General features: G+C 51.2%; 1 protein-coding gene across 5 annotated transcripts in view; it reads right to left on the reverse strand.

Annotated features, from left to right (window-relative positions):
• Positions 1–1721: 1721 nt before the first annotated feature.
• The window catches only part of TBC1D2B (TBC1 domain family member 2B), an 87471-nt gene continuing 63046 nt past the window's right edge, over positions 1722–26146 (reverse strand). For 3 of the 5 annotated variants that reach the window (XM_004285275.4, XM_033415690.2, XM_049706857.1), the window contains 6 exons: positions 25017–25210; positions 21562–22056; positions 18904–19021; positions 10813–10998; positions 9028–9149; positions 1722–5015 (listed from right to left, as the gene is read on the reverse strand). In XM_004285275.4, the coding sequence (XP_004285323.1) occupies positions 4820–5015; positions 9028–9149; positions 10813–10998; positions 18904–19021; positions 21562–22056; positions 25017–25210 (1311 nt within the window). In that variant the 3' untranslated portion in view covers positions 1722–4819. Of the gene's footprint in view, positions 5016–9027; positions 9150–10812; positions 10999–14510; positions 14829–18903; positions 19022–21561; positions 22057–25016; positions 25211–26146 lie in introns of those variants that run through there. The other 2 variants (XM_049706858.1, XM_033415692.2) reach the window with 2 other exon arrangements.

Genomic DNA, 26146 nt, shown 5'->3' on the forward strand with positions numbered 1-26146 from the left:
TTCTTCCTCACTGACAATCCCAGGCGCTGGGCTCTTGCTATGTTGACATGTGGTCCGGCTCCCCAGCACCTGCCACGCCAGCCCTTCCCTGCCTGCCACACTTAGTTCCATGGAGTCAGACTGTGGTGAACACACCAGGGAGCAGATGCGCATGAGGTGCTCTGAAGGTGTCCCGGGCCCTGGTGAGGCGTGAGGAGGCCGGAGAAGGCTAGACACTGTCTCCAGGAAGTGACCTGTGCAGGCGCCAGCCCTTACCTCTCACCATGAGCCTTGGACTGGACCGTTTTACAATCTGCTCACAAGTCCTACTCCTGGAAGGGGTTTATCCCTTTTCTCCAAATGGGGGACCACCACTCATTCTAGGCTACGGTGTCCACCGTTCAGACTGTGATGTGAATGGTGGTTCTGGAGCTCTGCGTGTGGTGGCTACTCACAGCTTGGGTGTGTGTGTTGGGGGCGGAGGGGGAATGAAAATCACTCCCTGGGGACTGAGACCAAGAAACAGTATCAGAGGCTGAAGCAATCAGCACGTGTTTGTCCCAGGGCTGGCCCCTCCAAGGGTCAGAAGGGTGCTGGAGTGCCCAGCTCTCCCATTTCCCATGCTCTGATCGCACATCACACCCTATTTAATCATCAACACACTCCATGGGGCTGGAGTGAGTACCCCATTTTCAGATGAGAAGCCCAAGGCTCTGAGAGGGAGGTGACTGGCACAGGGCATATGCCCTGACTACACAGGCCTCAAGCTCCCATCATCTCCTGCTCTGAGCTCTGGGCCACCTCTAGCAGCTGACCCCTCTGACCAGGTAGGAAGATGGCCCGAGCAGGCCCCACGGTAGCTTTGCACAGAGAGCAGTCTGGGGCTTGCGTGAGTTCAAGCGTCACCGCACTGTCTTGAGAGTGGAGGGGTGTCAGGCTTGCTTCCTGTCTGTCTGCAGCAGCCCGGCTGGCCAGAGGATACCCTGGAGACCCATGGTGTGAGTAATGTCTTCCTAGGGATTTGCACTGTCACAAGAGCAACCCCTTACAAGGGACAGGGGGCAGGGCCTCTACTTGTGGGCCCCTGACCCACACACTGAGCGGGGGCTAGCACTCAGGTCCCAGTCACAGCTGTGCCACTGCTGTGTGCTGTGACCTCAGGAACCCCCCAGCCTCACTGAATCCGTGTCCCAGGAGGATACAGACTCAACAGTCTGTTCTGTCTGGGAATCCTCACTGGAGCTCCCCCCTCCCCCGCCACCATCACACTGTAGAAAGACATTTGGTCTTAATCATTCTCGTGTTTTTCTGATGATGGGGGGTGCGGGGAGTGGTGTCCCAGGTGGCAGCTGGGACTGAGCTGTCAGCCTAGGCAGGAGGCAAACAACCCATGACTCAGGCAGGGCACGTCACAGCTGGTGGAAGGAGGGGTGCTTGCCACCCTGTGGCTGGGGGTTGCTCCGGACACAGGGAACTCCAGCTCCTGGCTCTCGGCCAAACCCAGTGCCTCCAGCCCTCACCTGCAGCTTGGCCATGGCTTCAAGGGCCTCCCAGGCATTCTGTCCCACCTGCCCAGAGCAAACCAAAGACAGGGATGCAGGAACACCCAGCTGGAAGGTGAAGAGCCCCCCCCCCGCCCCCCCCCCCCCCGCCCCGTGCCCCCCATAAGCCCTGAGGCACTTCCGAGCCCTTGGGGCTGAGTCCCATCACAAGTGACTGTAACTGCATTTCAAACCAGAAGGTTATACAAATTAGTTGTTTATTTTGCCTTTTAGTATGACAATTCCAAAATTTAACTTGAAGATAAGCACAGAAGCTGCTGTGACATAAAAGGAAAAAGTCACTTGGCAACGCCCGCCCGGAGTCTTCCACTGCTGGCATCCAGCCTCCTGCCCGCAAGGATGGCCCCAGGCATGCCCAGCTGCCCAGAACACAGGCAGAAAGGCAACACCGTGCAAAGTGAGGAGGAGGGATTTGTGCAGTAATACATTTAGTTTAAAAAAAAAAAAAAAAAGGACTGGCTATTTGCCTAGAGTACTTCCTATATCAATATAATGTAGAAACCAGAATTGTTCCCAGCACTCAGCAGTCTTGGCTGCTGTCGGATAGCTGTCGGCATGACTGCAAGTAGCCCCGAGGCTACCTGGGGTAAGAAGTGGGCCCATGCATACATAAGGAGAAGTCAGTGATGGTCAAGGCTAGAGGTCAGAGATGGCACAGAGGTGCAGAGCGATTCCGGACGCTCAGGTTTACATAAATACGCACAAAGGAGTCGTGCACGCAGAAGGACTTGTTATATAAAATAGATGTACATAATCTAGAAAACCGTGATAAAAATAGCCTATAAAAATATAAACTGTAGTGAAAATATACAAAAGTATTAACAAATGTTCAACCCACACAAAACAACTCACCAACATGGAAGCTGGCAGTTCCCACCTGGTGTGATGAGCACGGCTCCCCTTGGCCACGGTGTGTGTGCCTGGGAAGCAGGCTGGAGGCTGCCCCACCCTAGGCTAGCACCTGTCAGAAGGGCCCTCCCCATGGGACCAGCAGGGGAGGCACTGGAGGGTACAGAGCAGCTCTTTCCTCAACAGCACAAGGAGAGGGGAAGCATTGGCTCAAAATAGTGGGACCAAACCCTACAATTCTGGAGGAAGGAATCAGCTCCATCCCGTCCCCAGTCTGGAATCGGGCCAAGCATTCCCTCTCCCTCCCTCTAGACACCTAGCGCTTTATTCCAGAGAGGAGAACCTCCTAGCAAGGGCTCCTGGTCCACTTCCTCCACGATCTCTCTGCTCTCCCATGCCCACTGCCTGACCACCGATGCTAACAGCCTGGAAATACTAACACGCCACCACCGCTCAGGGCACGGCTGACACCGGCCGCACACAGCTGGTCCCTGGGCCCAATTCAGGTGCTTTTAAGATGAGTCTTTTCAAGGCAGAACAGACAAAACAAGCATATTCCTAAAGGCAGCATTTTAGCCCACAGGACACAGCAGTTCCAGGGGGAAATCAGCTTGGAAAAGTCTCAAGGAAGCTGGAGCTGACCTGTGGGGCCCCAACCCCATTCCTACTGCACCTCCTGGGCTGCTGGCCGCTAGGCTGACAGCAGGTGTGGGAGGTGGGGGCCGGGAGGCGGTCTCCAGCAGCCCCAGTGGTCCTGCGGGGGTCTGTGCAGAGTGGCGAGGCCGCAGCCCAACTCACAAGGCAACTTCCTGAAAACGGCAGGCCTCAAACAGCTGCTCCCAAAGACCAAAACGATGATAAAGTATGTTCCTGACACCTGAAAACAGACGAAGGCTTTTGGCTACATACAGAGGCCAGCTCCCTGTACACAGCAAGAAATCAAATTAACCAGCTTGACCACAGAAAAGTTGAGCTTAGTCTAATACGCTGAAATGCCATCCTAGCTATGATACTGCTAGAAGGTTGACAGGAAAAAAAAAAAAATTGCTTATGAAAAAAGTGCTGCTTCAAACTACACTGCTTCAATAGTCTGTGTTTTGTATCAACTAAAGATTATTTCCAATTTTTTCCAGGTAGTGTAAAAATATCCGTGTCAAATTTTCTTTCCTATTTGAGTAATACTGTCCAGGAAACACTGTCTCTTATCTACACGTCAGGGATGGTCCAGAGTGATTAAGCAAAAATAACCTTCCTTGCGCAAAGCCTCTTTCCAGGCCTTCAAAAAGGTAGTGCTCTAAGTCCCAGAATTACCTAGGCAGCCTCACATACTGGGAGCAATGGTGACCCCACAGGGGAGGCCAGCTGCTGAGAACAAGGATGCCCCCGAGTGGCAGTGGGGAGGGGACGCGTCTGGGAGGGCTCGCCAAAGCTTTGACCTCAGGTGAAGGCTTCCCAGCCCAGGCCCTAGCAGCCGGCCTCCTGCCGTCCCAGCCAGACACACTGGCTGTTCCCGAGGAAGCCACAGTTCCCAGCTGCCCAACGGCATTCACTCTGCAGCTGCACCGTTGCCCTGCAAAGCACCCCCGGAAAAGCTCCCTCTGTCCCCTCAACCCAGGGTGGGCCTGCTTTGTAGGATGACGATCCACAGTTTCCTTGGAATCCCATCCACACGGGTAGAACGAACCAAGGATCAACTCTCAGATGGAAAGAAGAGGTTTGCACAGAGCCTCGTGGAGCCATGCGGACAGTGAGCGTGTGGTGTCTGGAGAGCCAGCAGGTTGGGAGTTACTATCTGAAAGGCTGTGCGTGGAAGGGCAAAAGCTATCCCAGAAACGGGGCACGGCCAGCACCCTGAAGCCACCAGCAGAAGGTCTGTGGGCTTTCTATAGGCCGTTTCTGAAAGAGGGATGTGCTTGCTTTCCTAAGGAAGTTCCTTTATTCACACCAACCTTATGCCACCCAAAGCAGTCAGACTCTGGCCCAGCAGTGTGTGAAGTGCAGTGGGCACCCTCCACAGCAACTGTTTAAAACACGGCCCACGACGTACGGGAGGTACCACAAGGGGAGGTGGCCCACGTAAGGTTCTCTAAGCACAGAGTCACCAACAAAGCTGACAGATGCTGTAAATAGGCTCTTGAAAATTGCCAGCTATAAGCCTAGCGATGCACTGATCAGGCGGAAAGCATGACGGGATACGAGTAGCCACGTGCCATGGCATGAAGACGGCTGTAAACAGATTAGACCCCCACCCCGAGCGGAAATGAGAAAGTGCAGTGTGGCTCTGGACATCTGCCCAGCAGACTTCCAGAGACCACGGATGTTACATTCTGGCTTTGAAACAAGCAGAAACGTCTCTGCAGTTCACCCTTTTGGCACACTTTGGTTGTGAAGGCAGGAAGAGCGGCGTCGCGGGCTGGGAGTGGTGGCACTCAGGAGTCCTCCTCCTCGTCGCTGACCAGCTCGCCCTTGTCAGGGCTGGTGTCCCGGTCACGCAGGAAGTCCTCCCGGATGGCCTCCAGCTCCGTCAGCTCCAGCCGGACCTTCTCCAAGTGGTAGGTGCGCCGGTTCCGGATCTGGCGCAGGGGGAATGGGTTCAGGTCCCCAAAGGAGATACCGATCAGCTTCCTGGCAGGACACAGCACAGAGACAGAGCATCAGGGGGGCTCAGGCGAGAGCTCACACACAGCACTCATTTCAGCCCAGCCTGGAGGCCTGGGGGTGTGGGGAGGTGGACCCCGGACACCACGTCAAGGGCCCGATGTAGATATGTCACTCGGAGGCCAGCGCTCACGCAGAGGCTGCAGGGGCAGCCCCCGAACGCCGGCCTGGATCCAGACGCCAGCTCCACCGTGACACGCTCCCCATGGGACGCAGAACAGGGAAAGTGACCCCCCTTTCCAGCCCCCAATTCCTCATCTGTACGTTCAGATAACAGCGGCGCTGCCTCCTGGGCATCGGGTTACTCAAGTTGCCACCCGTGAGCACAAGGACGGGGTCTGGCACTTGCTCAGCGATGGTGGGGGCCACGTGCCTCTGAGTCCTCGGAACCAGCATGAGGCCTGGCGCAGGGTGCGCTCAGAAAGGCTCTGTCACTGGACGGACTGACGCGGCGTGAATGGATGCACGGATGCCCGAGCAAACCTGGGGATAACTGTCAGACTCAGTGGTGTGACAGGTGTCGTGTCAAGACGCAGTCTACAGAGAGACGTGCAGTTTGTGGGTTTCGTACTATCCCCAGGTCAAGGCACTCATCTACAGTAAATACTTTAAAATCACGGTACCTTGCCCCTAACCACTGGCCAGCGGTTTAATAAAAACAGGACTAGAAAGTGCCCAAGGCCTGGCTAAGGGCTTCCAGCGCTAATCACGGCAGCCACAGCCGTCTGGTGGTGTCACAGAAGCCGGTTCCTCGCACACTAAGCCCCCGCCTCCCTTCTGCCGGCCCCAGCAGCAGGGATCTAAGGCCTGGTGCTCTTGCAGACCCGGGAGAGGCTGTGATGAAACAGCAGTGTCACAGGACTTCCTCCCCGCCCGTCAGAAAACAAACCGTTCACTCCTGCCGCTGCCCCACCACGTGGGGTGCTTTACTGTGACGCGTACATGCCCTTAGCATCCCTCCCTCTTACATACATTTTCAAATTTTATTTATTTATTTTGTTTATTTGGCTGCACCGGGTCTTAGCCGTGGCATGCGGGATCTAGTTCCCTGACTGGGGATCAAACCCGGGCCCCCTGCCCTGGGAACACGGAGTCTTAGCCACTGGACCACCAAGGAAGTCCCTCCCTCTTATATTTTTAAACACTCACACCTTAGACATGCTTCACTCCAAGCCAGAGGATGCTCCTGCAAGGAGGTAAAGGGTCAGAAAGGCTGGCTTTAAGAGCCGAGCTCCCCAGAGCATATTCTAGAACTCGTGAGCAGGAAAGGCCTACTCAGTGTGGGTCTCTGTGAAACAAAATGCTGGCTGGGGACTGGGAGCCAGGCCTGCATGACCAGCCCCTTTTCTCCATCAGCTATTAGTCACAGGCTCCTTACACCTGAAATTCAAGTGTCCAGGCCCTTCCCTGCTACAGAAAGCCCTGCATTGGATTGATACTGTCCGCTGCCTCCGTCAGGCAGCCACCGTCAGCGCAGGCTGGGGCAGCGTGGGGGACCACACACCGCTCTGCCTCGGGCCTGGCAGGTGCGGTCCAGAGATGAGAAAGTGCCCTGTGTCAGCTACATTCAGAAGACAACGCCTGGCGCGTGCGAGGCCCCGGAAGGTCCTGATTCAGAGACGGGTCTAATCTCGTTGCACCACACCCCTGACCACATCTCACTCAGTCGCCTGCCTCCTCCTCGCAGAACCAATCAGGGCGCTGCAGGTCGACGCTCCTTGGAACCGCTAGTCTGGGGAGCTTATTAAAATACTGGGGCCCCAGTCCAGAGGTGGGGCCAGGGCATCTGCAGTCCTAACAACACCCACAGGTGATCCCGCCGCACAGGGAACTCTGGGTCCAGTGGACGCAGACTTCCTGCGGCAAACTGACAGGAAACTGCACGAAAGCCACTCACCAGGTGGCGCTGCAGGAGTGCGCAGGGCTGACCGTATCCCAGCCAGGCCCACCACCCCTTGCGTCTCTGCCACCCGGCAGCACTGACAACCCACACAAAACCGTTAGGGGCTGAGCAGGATGCCCTCCACACGCATTAGCTGTTGGAGTGAAGTTCACTGAACGCCACTCCTGTCATCTTGACCCGATGTGAGATTAACCAACGCTCTCAAGGTTCACCCCAGGACTCAGCATCAATCTTTAACAGGCAAACATTATTCTTGGATATCCTATTATTGTTGATATAGCAATAAGCTTGAAAACATCTTAAAAATCTACTTCCCAAGTAAAAGATCCTAACAATAGTGGTGATATCCAAGGAAGCCAGGTGTGGCCTCAGCCGGCACCTTCTCCCAGCGTCCACCTCCCTGGTCCCTTGGCCTCACTCAAGAGAACCACAGGGAAATGGTCCTCCTTCCCCCCTCTCCGGCCCCACATGCTCTCCTGCCACAAGACTCCTGCAGCCCCAGAGCCCTCAGCCCCTCCTGGCTGACCAGAGGCCTGGACGCTGCCCAACCACCTCTCCCTACCCCAGCCAAGGAGAGAAGCCCTCCCTCCCCGTCAGGTGAGCATATCATGGGGGGGGGGGGAACTGGTGTCTGTCAAGTAGGTTGTCACCCATCAGTGGATCAAGGAATCAATTGAGTGAGTCATGAAGAGCATTTTAGATATGCAATAAACAGTGTATTTAGAAAATATATCAGAGGGTACAGCACAGATCTTTGGCAAGCACTGGAAATATTTCAACAAATTCTTTTGTTTCAGTTACATACACTCCAGTATGTGTGTCCTAGGTTGTGAGATAAAATGTTCTTATTATGGGTGGCAGTCAACAGAGTTTGAAAAACATTAATAAGCTCCAAATGTTTCTCAGTCAAAGGACTCCTGTGGTTTTCAAGAGGCCATAAGTCTGCTGCAGGGATCCACTCCCGTGCAGTACGGGCAGCTCCCAGCACCTCGGCACAGCGAACGTTAGCGCTGCCTCCGTGGTTCGCAGGGACGTGCGCCCTCACTTGCCCAATCAGCAGCAGGCCCACAGAACTCCCCTGGAGAACCCAGCCTTGGTCATTGGGGCCAGAGCAGCCGCCAACTGTAGTTCAGGGGACACACGGACAGCGAGGGTGGCTCAGAACAGGCAAAAAGTGTGTGGCTGGGGAGCGAGGGGGTGAAGAGATTCCCGAACGCTCAGCTGCCTAGGCCAGAAAGCCAGGGGACTTGGAAGTTCAAATTCCTTCTCCACCCCCTCCAACCTGCCCCCTCTTTTCTGTCTCTGGGGGCACCTCGCTGCAGGCTACCACCTCTCTCGCCGGGACCCCCTGGGCTCCTGCTGTCAGTCCTGCTCCAACCGGACGTGCCCTTTTGGTGTCTAGCCCTGCAGGAACTTCCCAACACTCAGGATGAAGCACAAGGTCCTGGGCAGAGTCTACAAGGGCCTTAACAGCCCAGCTCTGCTCCCGCCCGGCCTCGATCCCTGCCGCGCCAGCCCCACCCTGGCCGAGCCACTGCGGCAGTTCCCCCAAACACGCCGTGCACCCACAGCCCTACGAGCACACGGCTCCTGAGTCCCTCTGCCCAGGCTGCCCACTCCCCACCACCCCCGCCTGGCCCAGGTCACCCGGCCTTCCTCTGGCACTTGGCCCATCCCCGGGCTTCCTCCACCACAGCTCTGAGCAAACCAGGCCGTAACACTTCCCCACAGGTTCTTCAAGGACAGGGCCTGTTCCTCATCTACCGTCCTCAATGCCTGGCGGAGGGCTTGCCGTGTGGTTGATACCCAGCAAGTGCTCACTAGACAAATAATATGCTTTGGTTGCGGGGATTTATGTTGGTTGAATAAAGGATAAAAGCATCTTTCATCTTAGTTCCTCCCTAGTCTCTGGAGGCCGCTCCTTTCCCCCTTTTCCCTGGGAGGAAGCACCCTCTCTCACCACTGCACACCTGGGAAGGCTCTGGGTCTGAGACGGCCGGGACAGTCCGTTCTCGAGGAAGCAGAGGTCAGGATCCCTGCCCTCCTGGACGTCTGGGGATTCCCCCAAGGACTCACCTAGCGTCAAGGATAGTGCGAGTGAAGTAACGGAGATACTTGAATATGGACATTGAATCTTGCAATTTCAGGATCTCCTCTTCCTTGTATTTAAAAAGTGCCAGGGCAAAGCGGAAGATAACCTGTGGAAAGGACAGGGAAATCTATGAGTAGAGAAGCACCGTGGCTCCAGGCACCGGCTCCAGGGATGGAAGGCCTCCCTGCACGGCCTGCCCTGGGGCAGACACTTGACCTGAGGTGCAATTTCCACCAGTGCCTTTCTTAATAGAAAAAGTTTTCAACTCTTTGGTGGTTTTCAGCAACACTTCAGCCCAAACCAAAAATTTCCTTAAGGAGTAGAATCTTTGTGGAATCCTTCCACATTTAGCTCACAATTTCTAGTCAATAAGCTATATAGAACTAGAAATAATTTTTAAATTAAATCAAAACCAGGGTCCTCTGATTCTGAAACTCTTAGAAAGCTCCACCTCCAGAGGCAGTTTTTATCTCACCTACTGAAACTAGGGTCTGAATTTCTGACTTCTGAATATGGTGAAAGAAAATAAATTTTTTTTTTCTTTTTTTTTCTACTGATTTGTTTCTGGGTCACTGTGTTGAGGCCAGAGGGAATGGACTCCTGGTGGTCCTGCAAGTTCAAGCAGCTTTGGAACAAATTGCTTCGCCCACATGTAAGGGCACGGGCTGGCTTGCACCAACCTGAACTTTTTTTTATTTAGAAAACAATATTTACAGAGTTTAAATAGATTATCTTTCTCTTAACATCCCTACCTGTGGCCCAATAGGGAACACTGTTTAAGCCCTGGTTGAGAATTCTTTTCAATAATGACAGACTAGATTAAAAAGTTGATAATGTACTGTACTGGACAGAGTGTGAGGTAATATACACACTCAAACTTTGCCGGTGGGAGTAGAAATTGGTAAGGCCCTTCCGCAGGGCAATTTGGCATTCTCGATGAAAACTACAGGGTCCTTTGATTCTGGATTTACCCTGGACCTAGCACTTCCACTCCTAGGACTAAACCTATAGATGCACTTGCACCTATAGAAAGACAATTATAAAGAGTCATGGCAGCACAGTTTGAAGTGGCAAAAGACTGCAAACAGTGCAAGTGTCCATCATCAGGGGACTGTTATGTAAATTTCTGGTTCATCTGTAGAAGGAGATACTATGCAGAGTTTAAAAAAAAAAAAAAAAGAGCCAGATCTATATGCCCTGATATGAAACTATCGCCAATAAATAATAAATTAAAAAAACATATTTTAGATATACATAAAATACCTTGAAAAAAAGATACAGTACATTGAGAAGAACGGCTAGGAAACTGGGGATCTCTTTTCTACTGCACGCCCTTAGTTATATGATTTGAGTTTATCATGTGTTACTCACAAACTGATCTTTCTAAAACATAAAACAGATTGGGTGGGAGGCTTGTGGGCAGTAGGGCTCTGAAGTTGGCCCCCCGAGTCTGCCCCTGATCCTCTGTTTACTCTGGGCCTCTACGTCCTCATCCATACAGTGGGGATAATACCGCCATCTGTTTGACAGAAGTTGAGGCTCAGACTGCAAACCATCAAAGCCCCCATGCCTGGCACAGGGTTTGGCAGAGACTCAATGTTTCTGATAAACGAGCAAATGACTGCAGTTTCCTGCGACCCCAGACCAACCTCCAGCAGCACCTGTGCTGGGATCACTCTGCCCCTCGGCACCCTTCCTGCGTCCCAGCTAAGCCGGCCACTCTGCTGCCACTGCCGCTGCCCATGGAGTCATGCAGCAAGCAGACCCACCTTTGGTCCCTCGTAAAGGAAGGAGTCCCATATTTTAAAGAGGATGTCACTAACGACGCTATCCACAAACACCACCAGAAACCAGTTGAACGTGATGAGGGTGTAGTCCACTTTGTACTGTTCAAAGTGGGCATGCAGTCGAGGCAGCTTCTCGCTCATGAGGTCTCTGAACACCCGCTGGTCCACCTGGAGAGGGAGCAAAGGAGAGAAGTGTACGGGGGCTGCCACTGCACTGAGCAGGCCATCCGGGGCCCCGGAGGGGCTGCAGGCCCATCACAACACACAGCAGCACAGCTATTCCAAATGCGTGGCGGGCTCACCCCAGAGTGGACTGCTCTGCACCCACTCTGGGGTGAGCCCGAGAAGCAGCTGCCTTGCACACTGCAGGTGCTCACCAAGTGCCCCCTGACTGTCATCCTTTCCACAGTGTATGGGGGTGAGTTCTGTGGCCTGAAAGCCACTCCGGTACTCAAAATGCCCCATGAAAATGGGCTGCTGCAGAGCCGGTGGTGTAGTCGGTCTTGCTAATCCACGTGGAAATACAGAGGGTGCTGCTGCAAAGGGCCATATACCCGAGTCCCGGGCCAAAGAGGAAGTGTGATATCACCACATCCATTCACCAAATATTTACTGGGCTGTGTGGGGCAGTGAGGGAGCAAGGACTCCAGAGTCAGCTGGACCTGAGTCTGGCTCTCAGCTCTACCACTTTCTAGCTGGGTGGCCTTGGGCAGATTATGTTCTAGACAGCTCTGTGCCTCATCTGGAAAACAGTTAATGATCTCTCTCTCCCAGGGCTACTGTGAAGATTACATGAGACTTAGGTAAACACGTATCAAAATAGGTGGCTGTTACCCCTCCATGCTCTGTGTCAAGCAGGGGCCAGGGCTGGGCAGAGGGCTGAATCAGGTTCAGCCCTGACCTCTAGGAGCTAAAAGACAAGTGGGGAAGCCAGATGTATGGACTGTTACGATAGCTGTGGCCACCAGGGCTTGGTAAAGATGTGTTTACAGAGCATTACAGAGCCCCGGACGGGTCCCAGCCAAGCCTGGAGGAGAACAGCCCTGCAGTGGGAGCACAGGATTCTGGGCAGAAGGGGTGAGAAGGACGCAGCTCAGCCCGGCAGAAGCACCAGGTCCCTGAGGGGCAGACCTCACCTACAGGCCAGGGGCTTTTCCAGCCTTTGTCTGTGACCCACAAGAAAATATACATCAGCCATCACCTGGTCTGTATGCACAGAAGAGAAACAAGCTCACAAACAATACTTAACCTCACAAAGTAGGACAGTTCTACTCTATTCAACTTAATTTGATGAAAAAAACAAAAAAAGCTAGTGCCAATCCCGATTACTCATGTTTGAAAAACGCAGCAGGCAATGAAGGAGAAGCGTTAAGAGGCTTTAAGCAGGAGAGTGATGTGGTTGGATTTGTACTTTAGATCCATCTCTCCACCTGAAACAGGGGGCCAAGCTGAAGGGGAAGCAAGGCCCCATGGAGGCCCCACCACACCCGGGGCAGAGGTGATGAACATCTGAACCAAGGAAAGGTGGTGGGAGGAGAGGGGCGCCTGGATCAGAACTGTGTAGAGGTAAAGTCTGTATGAACCCACGGACCCCTCTGCTGTCAGAGGTCAGGAAGAGGGGTGCTCAGAATACACAGGCCTCCCACAGGGGCATGGAGAGGGCAGAGAGTGGTTCCCTGAGGCCGGATCACAGGAATGAGGGCTGGGCTGGGGGAGACTGGGACACGCTGGTGCCCGAGGGGCATCTGCAGCAGGATAACTGCAGCCCACCAGAGACCCGAGGCTGAGGCTCCAGGGCCTGGGTGGAGTGACGTCACCTTAGGTGAGTGGTGAAACCGTGAGAAAGAGACCAGCAGAGGAAAGCAAGCCACAGATGCACAATGGGCCAAAGCCAGGCCGTCCAGGAACGAGAGCGCAGTGAGGAAGAGCCAGCTGCACGGGAAGTGTATCACCTCCTTAGCGTTCCCTGAATGGTACACTGTGAGGGGAGTGCGAACCGGTACAACCATTTAGGAGAGCAATCCGGCAACACCCAGGAAACAGGAAGCCTCACCCTACAGCAAGCTTACTCCTAGGAATGGATCCCAGAAAAACCTGCCAAACTTTCACCTGCATATCAGTCAAGATAAGATAGAAGATGTGATAATTCTTGGGATTACTGGGATACGAAAATAACTAAAAACAATCTAGATAAATGTTAAAATGACATTTTAAAATGTCCTTTTTTTAGGACAATCCAAAACTCTGAAAATCTGAATTGTTTATCCTTTTAGGAAGGTCTGCTTTTTAAAAAAAATATAGAAGCCATATAGTCAAGAATTTTTTTTAAAAAAAGAATGTTACATAGGTTCAAGTAGGTATCATTGGTTGAAATTTAAAATTTTAAAAGTAACTTAAAAAACTAAAAAACATTATTTTTTACAGAAATGATTCCAAAAAATTGTAAAGTCACCCTAGGGTGCACAGAGGATAAAATACAGGAATCATGGTTGGAAACATACATTTTTGTCCAGTTTGCTTTCTGACTAGAAGAGACAAAATTTTGAAGATCTAAATTTGCTGAAATGAAATATAATTAAGTTTTCTTGGAAGACTTAAAAAACAAAAGTATATAAGAAGCTATAGGACTTCCCTGGTGGTGCAGTAATTAAGAATCCACCTGCCAATGCAGGGGACACGGGTTCGATCCTTGGTCCAGGAAGATCCCACGTGCCGCGGAGCAACTAAGCCCGTGCACCACAACTACTGAGCCTGCGCTCTAGAGCCCGTGAGCCACAACTACTGAGCCCGCGTGCCTCGAGCCTGTGCTCTGCAACAAGAGAAGCCACCGCAATGAGAAGCCCGCGCACTGCAACGAAGAGTAGCCCCCACTCGCCGAAAGTAGAGAAAGCCCGCGTGCAGCAACGAAGACCCAGTGCAGGCAAAAATAATAAATTTATTTTTTTTTAAGTTATAAAACCATCCCATAGTGTGCAAAAAGTATCAGCCTCTCACCTTCTCACCCACATCCACTTCCCACCTCTGTAAAATTCTGATAGGTGGACCAACAGCTGAAAGGCAAGTTGTAAAAGCATCCCACGCATGCATGTGCGGTAGCCACTCTGACAGGCCACTCCTGGACGTCTTCTTCGGTCAGCTTCCCTGGAGGCCCAGCTCCTCCCACTGGGCAGGGTCAGCATCACTCACTAGTGATGGGTCTTCTTTTCTGCTGCTACTATTCCATCCCTCAACATTTAAACAACGACTACATATTTGCACACACTTCCTGCTTAGCACTGGCCAGGGCTGGGGACAAGAGACAACAGGACAAGGTGCTACTTTTAAGGGGTTATAAACGGGCAAGGGACACAGACAGCTGACCATTGGACCAAGAGATGGCGATGTGATGCACTCTGCCCAGAGGGACTGGGCTGAAAGTGCCTGAGAGGAAGGGACCAGTCAGCTGGCCTTGAAATGGGAGAAGAACGAGGCACACACCTCTCCTCCCAGGTAGGTGGCAGATGGTGTCTTGTTCTCGAGGCTGCCGGGTGCTTGGCAGATGGCTGGCGTGGGGCAGGCTGCCAGGGACACTTGCTCGGGCCTCTGTTCAGCCCCTCTCAGCTCAAGAGGACGTGGAATGACTGTATTCATCTCTGTGTCCTCAGCGCCTAGCGAGGTCCTGGTGCACAATGTGCACTGAACTGACGGAGAAGCTGCTGAGCATCTGGGCTGCAGCGCAGCGTTAAGGGGCTCAGGCACTGGGCTCTGGCAGGAGGCAGCTGACAGCGATTCGCAAAGTACAGCGCTGGGGGCTGACTGCACACACAAAGCCATCCGCATTTTAAGAGTGGCCATATGCAATGTCCATCATAGGAGAATGGTTAAATACCTCAAGTCCATTCACCCAATGGAATATTACAGCCACCAAATATGATGGTTAAAAACTATATAACTGTATGAGAAAATGCTCATGCTGTCATGTGAACCAGCCAGGATAATCAGTCTCTCAATTTGGATACCTAAATGTATTGGGAAAAAGTAAAAAGTAAATATATCAAAATGCTAACTGTGATTCTCAAGCTGGTAGGATAACAGGTGATTTTTCATTTTCTTAATATATATTTCTGTATTACCTAACTTCAGACAGCATCTATTACTTTTAAAGTCAGGGGGAGGGACTTCCCTGGTGGCGCAGTGGTTGAGAGTCCACCTGCCGATGCAGGGGACATGGGTTCGTGCCCCGGTCCGGGAAGATCTCACATGCCGTGGAGCAGCTAGGTCCGTGAGCCATGGCTGCTGAGCCTGCGCGTCCGGAGCCTGTGCTCCGCAACGGGAGAGGCCACAACAGTGAGAGGCCTGCGTACCGCAAAAAAAAAAAGAATCCACCTGCCAATGCAGGGGACACAGGGTGGATCCCTGGTTCGGGAAGATCCCACATGCCACGGAGCAACTAAGCCTGTGCGCCACAACTACTGAGCCTGCGCTGTAGAGCCCGCAAGCCACAACTACTGAAGCCCACACGCCACAACTACTGAGGCCCGTGCACCTAGAGCCTGTGCTCCACAACAAGAGAAGCCACTGGAACGTGAAGCCCTCGCACCACAACCAAGAGTAGCCCCCGCTCGTCACAAGTAGAGAACGCCCACACACAGCAACGAAGACCCAATGCAACCAAAAATTTTTTTAAAAAACCTTAAAGTCGGGGAAAATGTCTCTTTAGAGTTTACATTTATGTTGATGTGACAATGTGAGGCAAATTTTATCTTAAATTCACATACTTAAAATAGGTCTTCCCCTTCTGCCTGTAGTAACACTATTAATAATAATTTGATTGAGTTTTTACAGTGTTCTAATCATATTAAACTCTTCTAATGCATCATCGGAATTCAACCTCAGACACTCTATAAGAGGAGAATATGACACTCATCTTACAGACAGGGAAACTGAGGCACAGAGATGTTAAGTGATGTGGCCAAGCTCCACAGCTCCAGGACAGGGCCTGTCTTCCAACCCAGCCATGTAACCCCGAGCCCAAGCACACCGAGCACTGATGTGCTCAACCACACCTCAGTGGAACTAAGAAAGATCAGTGCTTCATTTTTCTCATTCAGAAACACTGAGTCATCTGAATTTTTTTTTTTTTTTTTTTTTTTGCGGTACGCGGGCCTCTCCCACAATGGCCTCTCCCGTTGTGGAGCACAGGCTCCGGACACGCAGGCTCAGCGGCCGTGGCTCATGGGCCCAGCCGCTCCACGGCACGTGGGATCCTCCCGGACCGGGGCACGAACCCGTGTCCCCTGCATTGGCAGGTGGACTCTCAACCACTGCGCCACCAGGGAAGCCCCCACCTGAAATTTTGAAGCTACTAGCTTCCAGGTGTCCATGAACATATAAAACTTTCTTTACTGACCTCTTTATTCGCACCTGACTGTGCCAGCTGCCTCTTCCCACTGCTGTTCATTTCCTACTAGTTTACCCACTATCTTAACAAAAACTAATCTCTAGTTTAATTAGCAAAGTGAAGCGATCACAGGGAGACCAGATGGGCTTCTCCGGGATCAGGTGACATCCATGTAGCTGGGACAGGAACCCAAAGGAAAGCCCGCTCTGTAGGAAGGGCAAAGCTCACCCTCCTGCCATCCTCCCACAGCACTCCAAGAGGCAGTGGCGGGGCAGGGGGAGAGCCTGGGCCCAGAGCCACAGATGTCTGAGGCCAAACCCCAGCTTGGGCTCTCCGTGGTGGCACCTCAGGCAAGATGCTTAGTGGATTTGATCCTCAGTTTTCTCCCAAGTAAAATGGGGATAACCATACCTCCACTCACGTGGCTTTGTGCAGCTGTGTGGCTGCTAGCAATGGGCTGGGGCTCCCTTTCCCTGGGCAAAGAGCTCACGTGAATTCAGACACTCACTTCTGGGTGCGAGAGACACTAAAATGAAAGACAGGGCTGCAGCCCTTAAGCTGGAAGACAAGCAAGCACGCAGGACGACCCAGGATGATAACCACTGTCACCGAGGCCTGGGCCAGAGCAGTGGGAACGGGAGCGGGCTCTGAAGTCAGCTTTGGGAAGGCGGGAAAGCATCACAGAGGAAGGGGCACGTGAGCTCAGGCTGAGCAGCAGCTTTCTAGGGAGGTAAGCGGGGCAATGCCATCTAGGTAGTGGAACTGTGTACAAAAGTACACAGAGAATGGCGTACCACCAGAGGACAAGGGCTCCATCACAGGGCATGCTGCGCTCCCAGCAGCCCAGCAAACGGGCAGGTCAGGGTGTGGAAGGAGGCTGGGCTCTGCCCGGAAGGCGGGGGGTGGGCGCGGGGGGTGGTGAGGATATGGCTGAATCTGTGAGTGAGGCGGACAGAAGGGCTGGGTGAGTGAAGGCAGGAAGAGAGGAGATGAGGCAACTGCAGTGATGCAGGAGAGAGGATGGTGACCTAACAGTGAGGAGCGAATGAGAGAACCGATCTGAGAGCCGCCAGGCGGTGGCAGTGATCAGAAACAGCAACTCCAGGGACACAGAGAGAGAGGAAGGAGTGGTGCAGGCTGACTCGAGTTCCTGGCCTGGGGAACTAGCGGGTGAGGGGGCAGTACAGGTGGTAACAGAGGGCAGTAATGAGGATCCCTCCAGAGGCAGAAATGCAAATAGAAAGTAAAATTCAGGGCTCAACTAGGCAAACAGAAGCCACGCTAAACATTTATAACAGGGATTTACCCAGGGCAACAGTCACACTGGTGACGGAAAAGCTGAGAAACCAAACAGTTGATAGCGAGGCAGTCCAGAGGCCAGGGCAGGAAGCCACCCCCAGGCTGGAGCAGGGAGGTTCCCGCTGGCATGAAGAACCCGCCAGACAGGAGCTGGCACCACGGAGGAGACAGTCACCGGCAGAGGCAGTACCCAGGACGGAGAGGGAGAAAACTGCCTTCAGCTGCCGCGCCCTCCTCCGCTGGCCGACACAGGAGCTGGGAGACAGCCTGCGGGCCAGCTGTCAGGACAGGAGTAGAGCAGTGAGGGCAAGGAGTGGCTGTGAGCAGGCAGGCCAAGCACTGGCACGAACCTGGAGAAGAGGATGCAACGAGCACAGACACGGGCACAGCTGCGGTCAAGAGAAAAAAAGGCTCTTGGGCAGGACTGGACCAAATGTCAGACACAGGAGGAGGGCTGCCAGTGGGGAAGCAGGGAAAGGCCATTACAGAAGCCAGTCACGGCAGCACCCCCAGCCCAGCAGAGGGAAGAGATGCCCTGGGCTGCAATGGCCAAGGGTCTGGTCCAGGGTCGGGACTGTCCCAAGTGGAGACAGAACCCCTGGACTCTCCCAGCCCACATCATCCTACCCGCCCCCTGGCTTCAGACTCCAGGCGTGGTGGGCATGAACTGTGCTTGTTTAGATCTCCTGCTGTGGGCAGTACTGACAGCCCCAGCGCTGCCCCTCTGGATCCATGTCGCCCCCGCTGCTTCCAGCCAGTGAGTGAGCAGGGAGGGCGCTAATGCAGCCCGTTCCCACTGAGATGTGTGCACCTTTTAACAGGTGACGTTGGCTTGAGGACGCCACACGGGCCTGGCCGAAACTTTCTCAGAACCTCACAGTAGGCTGGGATTTTTGCCACCTACCCAAACCTCCTTCCTTCCCCTGGTCCGGGGGTTCACGGGGCCTTTCCCAGTCCCTCCCCTAGATCCTTCACAGGTCTTTTTCCTCAAAATCTCTGGCACATCTGCTTCTGCCTTGGTCTCCACTTCTTGGAGAACCCAAGCTAACACACCAAGCTCCCCAGGCACCCCTGGATTGTGACTTAGCTGGCCAGGCAGGCCGAGCCCGGGGTAGACAGTGCTGAGCAGTGACCACAGAGCAGGTCTGCAGGCCTGGTCTGTTTCTCTCTGGATGTAGCAATCACTCTGCTGGCCTCCAGGGCACTAAGTGAGCCTGACCCGGCACTTGCTCACAAGCAGCCCAGCCCAGTCTCCAGGGCAGGCCCAGCCTCGGTGTGCACCTTGTTCAGGGGTCCACACACATGGAGCCTCCCCCACCAAGGCTTAATTCAGGCCACATTTCAGCTCTAATTCTACAGGTTTTTGACTTGAAGCACAATATTTTTAGAAGTACCTGGGATCCTAAAAGAGTCTTTGTGTAATAGTCTCGAGGCATGAAAACTTCCACTATGGTGACTAGACACCAGAAAGCGTCTTCTTGTTCCAAGTATAGGAGGGCCACTGCCACCAATCTACAAGCAAACGGAGAACAAGGTGAGCGCCAGCCTCCTAGCCCAGACCCGGGCAGCACGGCCCGTCTTCACAGAGGCCTCTGCAGTATGCTGCACTCTCTCACGGCCACAGCAACTTCTAGTTCTCCAAGAAAGAACACTAAACGAGTGTTCCTTGGCGAGGGTGGCATTTCCTAGTTTGAGAAGCAAAGCTACATCCACATTCCTTCATTTGGTTTTTGTTTAAAGATGATGAAATTGTTTCCCAATGAGCAGCCAGCCTCATTTTTTAAAATGTTTTCACGATAAGATTTTTGCTAATGCAGCTAATTCTTCGAGTTTTTTGTTCAAGAAGTTCCAACTAATCCTTTTATGCACAAAAAATCCAGGGGTGAATATAAGGGGAAAAGAACACATGATGGTTTAAAAACAACTTTCTTGATACCAGTCTACTTGAAACGGGGCTTCAGACAAATGAATCACTGCGGTGGGGCTTTCTCAAAGAACTGCATCCACGGCACACACGTGGGGTGGGAAAGGGGACCGTATGTATCACCTGTTACGTCACTCACAATGGAAACTTGGGTCTGGCTAGTTACATGGTCACCACTGAGAGGTTACTCATCCAGTAACCCCAGGTTTGGCTCTAAGCGGGCATTCAGGGCAGAAGGCTGAAAAGGAAGAGGCAAGAGAAAAGCCCCCTCTACATATCCAAGAAGCTCTGCTCGCGACATGAAGCTTCTGTGCATCACTTATGGAAAACCCCAGAGTCGCTTCTCAGAATCTGTTTTTGTTTTCTTCCTTGGATAAAATTATAATGAAATCTCAAAAGGTTAAAAAAAAAAAAGAACTGGGAAGGGGATGCCTTGAGTAGGCATGAATGGGATGGAGAGCAGAAAGGTTACAACAGGTAGAGATGGACAGGGAGAGAAAACCAGGACATGCACAGCACCTGCGGACGCCAGGAGAAAGGGTAGAGAGACTGAAAAGAGCAGAGCCTTTGACGACATCACTTTTAGTTAACTGATGTTCCAGATGACAGGCCTGAATCACTGAGGAAAGGCTAGCATTCTTCTGCTGAAGTTCTGGGTTCACAGTTCTGTTCTCATGTACAAAATAATGTGGAGAAAAGAAGTCCAGTAAAACGGTTAAAATTTAGAGGTCCTAATGATGATGGTACGGAGAAAGATTTAATTTTCTGGAAAGTCTCCTTATGTGTGGAACAGCTGATTCCATGACAATGTCAGATAAATGGGGTGTTACTGCACCCCTAACAGGCATGCTCGAGTCCTCGCCAAGATCCCTTAAGTTTCGGAGGTTTTTAGCTTCCAGGAATTTTTAGACTGAGTATACAATGTGAACTGTGCATTTAAGCAAAACAAGGCTGCTTTGTTAGGCAATAACTTATTTACAGGCTTTTTTTTTTTTTTAAATGGGGACCATCGAGGAGCAGCCACAGTCCCTTTTACTTTCAGGACCCAGAGAGGGCACCCTGTCCATGACTTCCTGGAAACCATTGGTTTCAGGTCTTAACCAACTAACATTCCAGTTTAAAAGCTTTTCTTCCTGCAATACTCTCATTTCAGATGCAAATAGATAGCCCTTATCTGGAGGTCAGTATCCAGCACAGATGAGGATTAAAAAGGCCCATGAGCTGCCAGAATAAACTTCAGCATTCAAAACTCAACGCATGCACTTGACTTAAGGAGAACTGCTAAAGGTGGCACATGGAGCTTCTTCATTCTTTCTCCATATTTCTAGCAAGCTTGGTTACCTACTCTGATTACACAGAGGAATATAAAAGGACTCTAATGACAGCAGCAGAAGTGCACCAGCGAGGTAAGAGACAGACAGGAGGTAAAAAGCAGCCACAAGCACTCAAAGTCCAGTGATGGGGAGCAGCTCCATGGAGAACAGACCTCAGTACCTCCCGTGGCCTCATCCCGGTGCAGCTCAGCTCAGAATGAGGAGCCTGGATCATTTAGAGAAGGGGAGAGGCTTTTCAGTGTCCTCTGCCTGTATGCCAGACCTGCAGAAGGCTCTCATCCAAAAAAATAAGAGTTTGGGCTCTTCAAGGGCTAGGTTTAACCAGCTGAAAAATTGTTTGGGGCAACCTCCTGATTGACAAAGATCCTGTATAAATAAACAAGCAGTGGCCTTGTTTTCACATCGAGCATTATAAATGAATGATAGCAAACTTCTGATCAAAACCTGAGTGTGATGAGAACAACAAGGAATCAAAATGATTTCTCATTTTGTTGTTCCAAATAGTTTGACTTTGGTGTTCTTAATATTGGATTGGCCAAAAAGTTCATTCAGAAAACCCAAACGAACTTTTTGGCCAAGCCAATACTTTCCAAAAGCATGTCTGTTTCTCTCAATTATTCTAGAATTGGGGATACTGCATAATTAAAACTAGCTTACTGCAGCTATTGATATTTATTTCCCTTAAAAGACTGGTTTTTCTTGGCTCACCAGGAGGGGAGGGGGCTGTCAGGCAGTGCCTGGAGCTACAAGTTATCTTAACAGCAGAGAGGAGACCTCGTGGTCCAGGCACCCACCTGTTTAGACCTTGGCAGTAGCCAATGTCTGGATTCCGCCAGGAGAAGGCGAGCAGGACGTTGCGCAGCTTCTGTATGCCTTCCGAGGTGGGGCACGAGTAATGTTTGTTGTTGGGCAGAGTCCGCAGCAGGTCCAGCTCGATCTGCTTGGAGGCCGGGTTCTGTTTCTCCAGAGCCTTCTGAAGCAAGGTCTGGAAGTAACCAGGCTTAATGCTGTCCTTGAATTTCCTGGTGTGAAGGTCCACACACCACTTCCACACCTTGGAACGGTGCTCATGTGGAATGCCCGCGCGGATCAGGTTCTTCAATTCTGGAGAGCACATCATCTCCCTGTTCACTGTGCTCGCAAAATAGTTTTCCCACTTGACGCCAGTGGAAACCTCCTGGTTTTCTGTGAGGTAGAGAGTCTTCAGGTCCAATGCTCGGACTTTGGCAACCAACTTCTCTTCCTCGTCATCCTCTGGGACAGTCCTAAACCCATAAATGTCATATTCACTGTTGAGAAAAACAAAAGGAAAAATTAAATGATGCAATGTGGCAAAAAGGCCAATGAAACAGAAAAGAGAACCTAGAAATCTACCCATGTGTAAATGGCATTTTGATATATGACCAGGCATTTCAACTCAGGAAATAATAAACTTCTCAATAAACAGGGTGCGAATAACTGGCTATCTATATGGGAAAAAATTACGTTAGATCTTTCCTTGATACTATACAGGAAAATAATCAATTCTAGATGGCTGAGGTGCTAAATGTGAAAAGCACAAAAGAAAATACAAGCAATACTGCAAATACAAGGCTGATAAATTTGGCTACATTAATATACATGTGCATGTATGTTTATATAGCCTACATATACACACCCATAACACTTATGCTCGAAAAATGTTTTAAAAAGTGAAAAGACAAGGGAGAAAACATTTGTAAGACATTAGGGATGACAAAGAATTAAGAATTCTTTTTAATTCTTAAAAAGAAAAAGAATTATTCTGCTGTGGTAGGTAGAATAATGGCCCCCAAAAATGTCCCTGGAATCTGTGAATATGTCACGTTACGGCATGTGGAATTACAGTTACAGAACTTAAGACGGGGAGATTATCCTGGGTTAGCCGGGTGGGACCACAGTAAACACAGGAGCCCTTAAAGTGGAAGAGGAAGGCAGAAGAGTGGACCAGAGATGCGACAAAGGAAGAAGAGGCAGGAAGGATGTGAAGTGGGAGAGGGCCTGGACCCACGGTTGCTGACTTTGAAGATGGAAGGCGGCGGCCACAAGCCAAGGAATGCAGGTGGCCTCCAGAAGCTGGGAATGGCCACACCTGACAGGCAGCAAGGAAATAGAGACCTAGTCCTACAACCAGAAGGAACTGTATTCTGCCAACATCTTGAATAAGAAAGGACACAAACTGTCTCCTAGAGCCTCCAGAAAGGAACGCAGCACTGCTAATACCCTGACTTTCATCCAGCGAGACCATGCTGGGCTGCTTGACCGACAGAACTGTTGCATAATAAATATGTATCACAAACTTATTGGCTTAAAACAATAATTTGTTACGGCAGTCATAGAAAACCAATACAAAGGCCTTTCACACACTGCTGCTGAGTGTGTAAACCTGTACAAGAACTTCGGAAATCAGATCTAGCAGAGCTGAAGATATGCATTCCCTATAGGTCAGGAATTCCACTTCTAGCCTACACCCTGGAGAGACTCTCTCACGCAGACACACGGACACATGGATACATGTACCACGATGTTTACTGCACCACGGTTTGTAACAAGGAAAAATGGAACCATTCTAAGTGTTCACCATGAGAGAAGGAATAAAAATGTGAAGCTGTGAGGCAAGTAAAAAAAAATTCTCAGGAGCTACACGTATCAACCTGTATAATTTCAGAAAACAATGTTGAAAGAAATAAGTTGCAAAAAGGTATGAATATGGTAGGATTAGCATATTAAAACATGTCTTCAATTAGAGGTACATATTGAAGTGTTTAAAGCTGAAATGACATGTCTGATATTTGCTTTAAAATATTCCAGGGGAAAAAAAAAAAAAAACTTTGGAAGGGAATGGTACGAAGAAACAGGATTACCAAAATGTTAATAATTGCTAAATTATTGGGTAACAGGTTGCATATGGGGGTTATCATATGATTCCGTCTACTACTTTGTATGTTTGAAATTTTCCATAATGAAAAGTTCAAAGTAAATCAATATACACAGCTATTGTTCTAGTCATACATGAAGTTTGAAAAGATACAACATGAATAGTAAGAGCCTAAAACACAAGCAGGAAGAAGACGTGGTGCCCTCAGGACAGACTGCTAGGCCGCCCTCACGGGAGTCCCCCGCCACTGCGGACAGAGCACAAGCGCACAGCATGAAGACAGCGCTCCTGGCCTGGGAATGGGGCTGCCCAGTCTGGGGCCACGTCCTTGCCACTCACCATCTGTGTGACCTGGGCAAGTTACATCACCTCCCTAACCTCAGCTTCAGCATTTTCTGAGCAAGGATACAAACATCTGCCTGGCTGAGCTGCGTTAAATACAAGCCTGCACATAAGGCCCTTGGCACGGCTCCCGGCACACAGGCCTCCGTAAGAGTTTTGTAACAATGGCGTTGGTCGCAATCTGACAGCATAGTTTTACCTGTCGACTGAGTAACATGGACAAGGCAGGCCAGTGCTGTAAGCGCAGAGAAGGGAAAGAGTGGGTCAAGCTGAAGCCAGGCTTCCCCTGGGGCAGGGGTGGGGCTGGAGAAGCTGAGCCACAGCAGCGAGCAGGGCCTAGGCACAGGGCTGCCAGAGGGGCAAGGGGGCGGAGACAGGAGGAGACGGGACTGAGTGGATTTGCAGATTTCTCCTTGAGCCAGTATTTCATGAATCTCAGTTTTAAGAAACTAGGATATGAAGGTTCTTAATCCAAGATCCATCACGCGCTTCCACACTCCACGATTTTCTGAAAAGTATATGCAATACTGTGTGTGTGTCCAACTGCATTTTGGGGCCAAGGGTGTCAACAGCTTGTATCAGACCCTCAATGAGTTCTGAACCACTGAATCAGGTTACCCAAGTGTCCTTCCCTTACAGAGAAGACCCAATTTTCCACTTAGGGTCCCTCTTGGCTTTCAAACTACCCGTGGGTGCAGCCATGTCTCTGGAGAGGGTTCTACTCCTAGGAAGACGGGCTCCTCTTGCAGCAGGACTGGCTACCACCCATGTTGGCAGGGTACATGGCAGAAAGGTCTTGGAATGAAAACTTAGGCTGAACCCCAGCTCTGTTACTTGATTATTACAGCAAGACTGATGACATTATCTGTTCTAATGACTGGACGGTCCTTGTCATGAGCATCAAACCAGACACGGAGAATTGTGTAAAGTTCTCAATGAATGGCTACTGCTGTTGAAAGAGGGGCCTGAGAAATGGGTCCCACTATCCCCAACAGTCGCTAGCACCTTTACCTGACGAGATGAGGTTTAACGAATGCTTGCTCCGGATGCTCCGGGCTCTCAACCTGCAGAGCATCCTCCAGCAGCTGGGCTATGACATCCCGAGAAGGCCCCTGTTCTTCTGAGCAAACTGGTGTCTTCATTTCTTGGAGCAGTATCAAGTATTTGCTTTCTATCTGGCAGAGCTTGGCTTCCAGGCTAGAATACTACAGAGAATGTGGTAGTTACCTCCAATCAGACAGAGACACAGGAAGAGCAATCCTTAAGTACCTCAAGCAATCAAAGAATGACAAGCCAAGAACCACTGGCAAGTGAGCCAGAGAGAGACTGTATCAAAGACAAGAGATGGGGCTTCCCTGGTGGCGCAGTGGTTGAGAGTCTGCCTGCCGATGCAGGGGACACGGGTTCGTGCCCCGGTCCGGGAAGATCCCACATGCCGCCGAGTGGCTGCGCCCGTGAGCCATGGCCGCTGAGCCTGTGCGTCCGGAGCCTGTGCTCCGCAACGGGAGAGGCCACAACAGTGAGAGGCCCGTGTACCGCAAAAAAAAAAAAAAAAAGACAAGAGATGAATTTATGCCACAGGCCACCTGTCTTATTTAAATGGCCCACATGGGCCCCGTCTTCCTTCTAGGGGGTATGACACAGAAGTACTGGTAATAAGGCCTCTGCACGTCAACACACATATCAGTTCTGGACAGGGTTGAGGTGAGCAGCAGAAACCAGGCCACACACCCATTCCTGAGATCAAGCTGAGTGCCACTTGGACACGAGCCCCAAGCAGCCATCCCATGCAACATCAATACTTTCCTAGGACGCTGTGACCCAGAACTAGCTCTCATCTGCTACCTTACCAGACAAATCAATACACGCCTGGGAAACATGCAGGAACAAGGTTTGGGAAGATGTCCTGAGGACTGTTCAAAAGGTATATGAGGCATACAACAGCTGCTGACACAGTGTCGCTGAGCTTCATTTGATTGTAACTGGGAAGTCTGTGATGTCTCTACACCCTGCAAAGCCCTTTCCCGCCACAGTCACATCTAACTCTCAAAACAACCCTATCAGGTTCACAGAGGGGGCATCACCCTCACCATCCCCATTTATAGATAAGAAACTGAGTCACACAACTCAGTAGCATAAAT

Source organism: Orcinus orca, chromosome 2, assembly GCF_937001465.1.
Source record: "Orcinus orca chromosome 2, mOrcOrc1.1, whole genome shotgun sequence".
NCBI lineage: Eukaryota > Metazoa > Chordata > Mammalia > Artiodactyla > Delphinidae > Orcinus > Orcinus orca.